The sequence below is a fragment of the Aegilops tauschii genome, chromosome 6 (genome assembly GCF_002575655.3).
Source record: "Aegilops tauschii subsp. strangulata cultivar AL8/78 chromosome 6, Aet v6.0, whole genome shotgun sequence".
In the NCBI taxonomy this organism is placed as follows: domain Eukaryota; kingdom Viridiplantae; phylum Streptophyta; class Magnoliopsida; order Poales; family Poaceae; genus Aegilops; species Aegilops tauschii.
In genome coordinates, this window is record NC_053040.3 from 415,564,899 (window position 1) to 415,568,407 (window position 3,509).

The 3,509-nt window shown below is 52.3% G+C and overlaps 1 protein-coding gene across 1 annotated transcript; it reads right to left on the reverse strand.

The window, feature by feature from the left end:
- Nucleotides 1-2,373: 2,373 nt before the first annotated feature.
- On the reverse strand, nt 2,374-3,295 carry LOC109741206 (uncharacterized). The gene has a single exon (XM_020300277.2). It carries the CDS (start codon nt 3,181-3,183, stop codon nt 2,557-2,559), a length of 627 nt encoding a protein of 208 aa, XP_020155866.1. The 5' UTR covers nt 3,184-3,295; the 3' UTR covers nt 2,374-2,556.
- Between the last annotated feature and the right edge of the window lie 214 nt (nt 3,296-3,509).

Consider the following 3,509-nt stretch of genomic DNA (forward strand, 5'->3'; position numbering starts at 1 on the left):
CAAGGGAAGGAACTTCAGTAACACATCCTCGTCTTCACCGGCTCCACTCTTGGTTATCTCGTGCCTTTACTTGTGCGAGCTTATTTGTGTTGTATCTCTTGCTTGCGTGTGTGCTTATTGTTATTGCATCATATAGGTTGCCCACCTAGTTGCATATCTAGACAACCTACTTTGATGCAAAGTTTAAATTGGTAAAGAAAAGCTAAAAATTGTTAGTTGCCTATTCACCCCCCCCCCCCTCTAGTCAACTATATCGATCCTTTCATAACTAACACCTGAGATAAGGTTTTAGAATGAAGGTACTTATTACGCAGAATCTGGGCCCATGTGGCATCGGTCTCTACATATAGTTTGTACAGCCACTTGCTAAGAAGGCATGATTACGGAGTAAAAACAATACAAGGTAGTCAGATACAAAGACCAACGCCACCAACATCGTCAAAAATAGTGGAGCAATAACCCTCGGCCTAGAGTTGAACGGAGGCTTTCAATGTCGATCTTCTTCTAACCAACATCACACAATGCAGGAACAATGTCCAAGGAGAACAATGACAACCAAGAATGGATCTGCTCGCTAACCCGGGTTTAGAAATACCTAGTACATTGCCATCACAACGCAGGCTAAACTCCACCCTCTCGAGCTGGCAACCACTGTGCCCCATATTGAACTACAATCCACCATGAACATAACACCTACATGTTGTGAGCTAACCAACTCATGCCGAAAAACGGAGGTATACATCACCAAACTTCATCTAAGAGAAGCAATGCATTGCTTTGAGCCTCCGCCGTCTAGTTGCCATGCCAACGACACCCCAAAAATTCGCAGGCACGTAGCTACGGGGGCAACACCTCCTCAGATGTGCTCGGACGCATGATTGCCTCGCGATTTGTAAAGCCGTTGCATTTCGCATGAGGGCACACCAAGTTTTAAGTGAAACTTGTGATTTTTGTCATTCTATGCACCAAGTTTCAGCAGGTGAAACTGAACAAAGTTTTAAAAACTCGTCAAAACATATTCAAAATGGGTCTTATTTGAAATCCCTCGCCACAAGAAACATGAATACGAAAACAAAACTTAAGTTGGCCTTTTGGTTCAAAATATACGAAATATAAAATCAAAATCCAAAAGAAAATAGGGTTGGTGCCTTCGCTGCCCATGCCACAAATCCTCTCTCAACGACACCTCTCGCATCAAAGGGGAGGGAGTAAAGCAAACCAGATCCACTCGCTAATCCAAGTTCGAATTGAACTTGACGGTCATCAAACTAGAGCAGCACACACATAGTGCACCACCCATGCAAGTACACCAGGTGATCTACCATAGCTCACCATGGCAGTAATGAAGGAAGCGGATAGATCTAGGGCGGCACAACACAGATACTGCTATGGTTGTCATGGGTGAGCATGCATCCACCCGACAACCTCCTCGTTGCACTTGACAACGGCCTGAGAAGCCACACACCATCCCAACCTAACAGCACTTTCGGACACCATCCCCTTAACTGAATACAACACCCACACCAGATCCACAATGTCGCCACGCCAAGCTACCCTTCGTAGGCACAACACAACCATTGGACCTCCTAGATCTTCTGTGCCATTGTTGAAGCCCGCGGCTCTGCCGTAACCAAATATGAAGGTGGAAACTCACACAGATGTGTTGGGAGAGAAAGGGAGACAGGGAGAAGAGAGAGAGGGGGAAGGGAAGGGAGAGAGAAAGAGAGAGACTGCCATCGCCCGCACCGTGATCCATCGATGACCACACGCTTCGTCGCACCTCCACGCCACCACAACTATGTGACACCACATCTCCCCGCCTTCGAGCTGCCATACCCCCAAACCAGCCGCATGAACAACACCCCCGACGTCGTTAGCTCCTTGGGAAGCGGACCTGCCGTGGCTGGTGGTGAGGGGATGCAAGGTGGTGTGGCTTCTTGTGCTTGGAGTTGACCGTTTGAGTCACCCCGAGTGTCGCCTAAGAGGAGCTACAACAAACATCGTTGGCACGTCCCCCGCCACCACGTCTCTTCTATCTTGATGCATGATTCTAATGCACAGTATATTACTCCCTCCGTTCCTAAATATTTGTCTTTCTAGAAATTTTAACAAGTGACTACATACGAAGCAAAATGAGTGAATCTACACTCTAAAATATATCTATATACATCCGTATGTGGTAGCCCATTTAAAATCTCTAAAAATACAAAAATTTAGGAACGGAGGGAGTATGTGGTACTTCAGCGTTTGATCCCGTGTTCACCTGATCTTCATCACACCACGAATTCCATCATTGCTTTGTAAGGTTGGCAATTGGGTTATATTCTTGAGCAAACCCTAACATGTAGTGTCAAGAAATAGATCGGGGCAATTTCATACTTGATTCATGGGCTGATTCTTTTTAATCAACAATTCTGTGATAAAAAAAACTATGCTGCAATTTGGAGGCATATTGACCACTATTAGTATACACGGCTACAAAAAATTCACCTAGGCGATCCCAATGCACCATCAAAGGCAAGCAGCTAAAAAAAATTCCACCTTTGGCGATCGATCTCAATGAACCATCCTTAGCAAGGGCATCTGGTGCAGCGGGCTGCTACCGATGCCGTACTGGTACTTAACCACGTCCTCGAAGCATCCAGCTGCGGGCATCGTCGCCGGTGCCGCAGCCGCCTGCTCGTCATCGACTACGTCTCCCTGCACCGCCGTAGCTTCGTCTGCCTGACCGGCGTCGCCTTCGCCGGCGCCGCTGGGCGCCGGGAGCGGATCGTGGGGGCAGTCGTCCTCGCGCTCGACGAGGCGCATGAGGAGGCGGCCGCCGCGCACGCGGCGCGCGCGGACGTAGTAGTCCGGCCGCATGACGCGCACCTTGCTGATGACGAGCCTCCTGTCCTCGGTGCGCGCCCAGCGCAGACCGCTGCGGCCCGCCAGCGACGGGATCGGCAGCGGCAGCCGGCGCCGTCCGGGCTCCCGTCGGCCGTACGAGACCCAGCAGCCCTCGTCCTCGTCGACGCCCTCCTCCGGATCGGCCTCGCCGCTCGGCGGCGGCGACGCGGGGATCATCGTCCGCGTCACGACGCCTCCGCCTCCGCCCGCGGCGACGGGGTCGGGGGCGAGCAGCGAGCGAAGGCCGGCGAGAGGGGCGAACTTGTCGGTGGAGCGGGAGACGGATAGCAGCATCGGATAGGGATGGGATCGGAGGGGCGGCGGTGCCGTGGTGGTGGCCGTTCGCGGCGCACGAGAGGCGGTGGGGCGAGCGGCGGGTGGGATGGGATGGGATGGGATCGGTGGGAGCGCGCCCTCGCGTGGGCTATCGGTTGCGATCGGGGAGGGGAGGGTTGACGGGGCTTTTATACGTGGACGTTTGCTCTCCGGGAAGGCGGGAAGCGGGAGCCGATCTGGCACGGGAACCCCGTGACGATCGACTCGATCGATCGGCTTGTCGATGGATCGCTTTCTTGCCCGGCCAATCAATAGGCCTCGCGCGCCACCCTAAAAAAAAAAGG

Coding starts and splice junctions, on each gene's coding strand:
- LOC109741206 (XM_020300277.2), bottom strand. CDS start 3,183: ATGCTGCTATCCGTCTCCCGCTCCACCGACAAGTTCGCCCCTCTCGCC.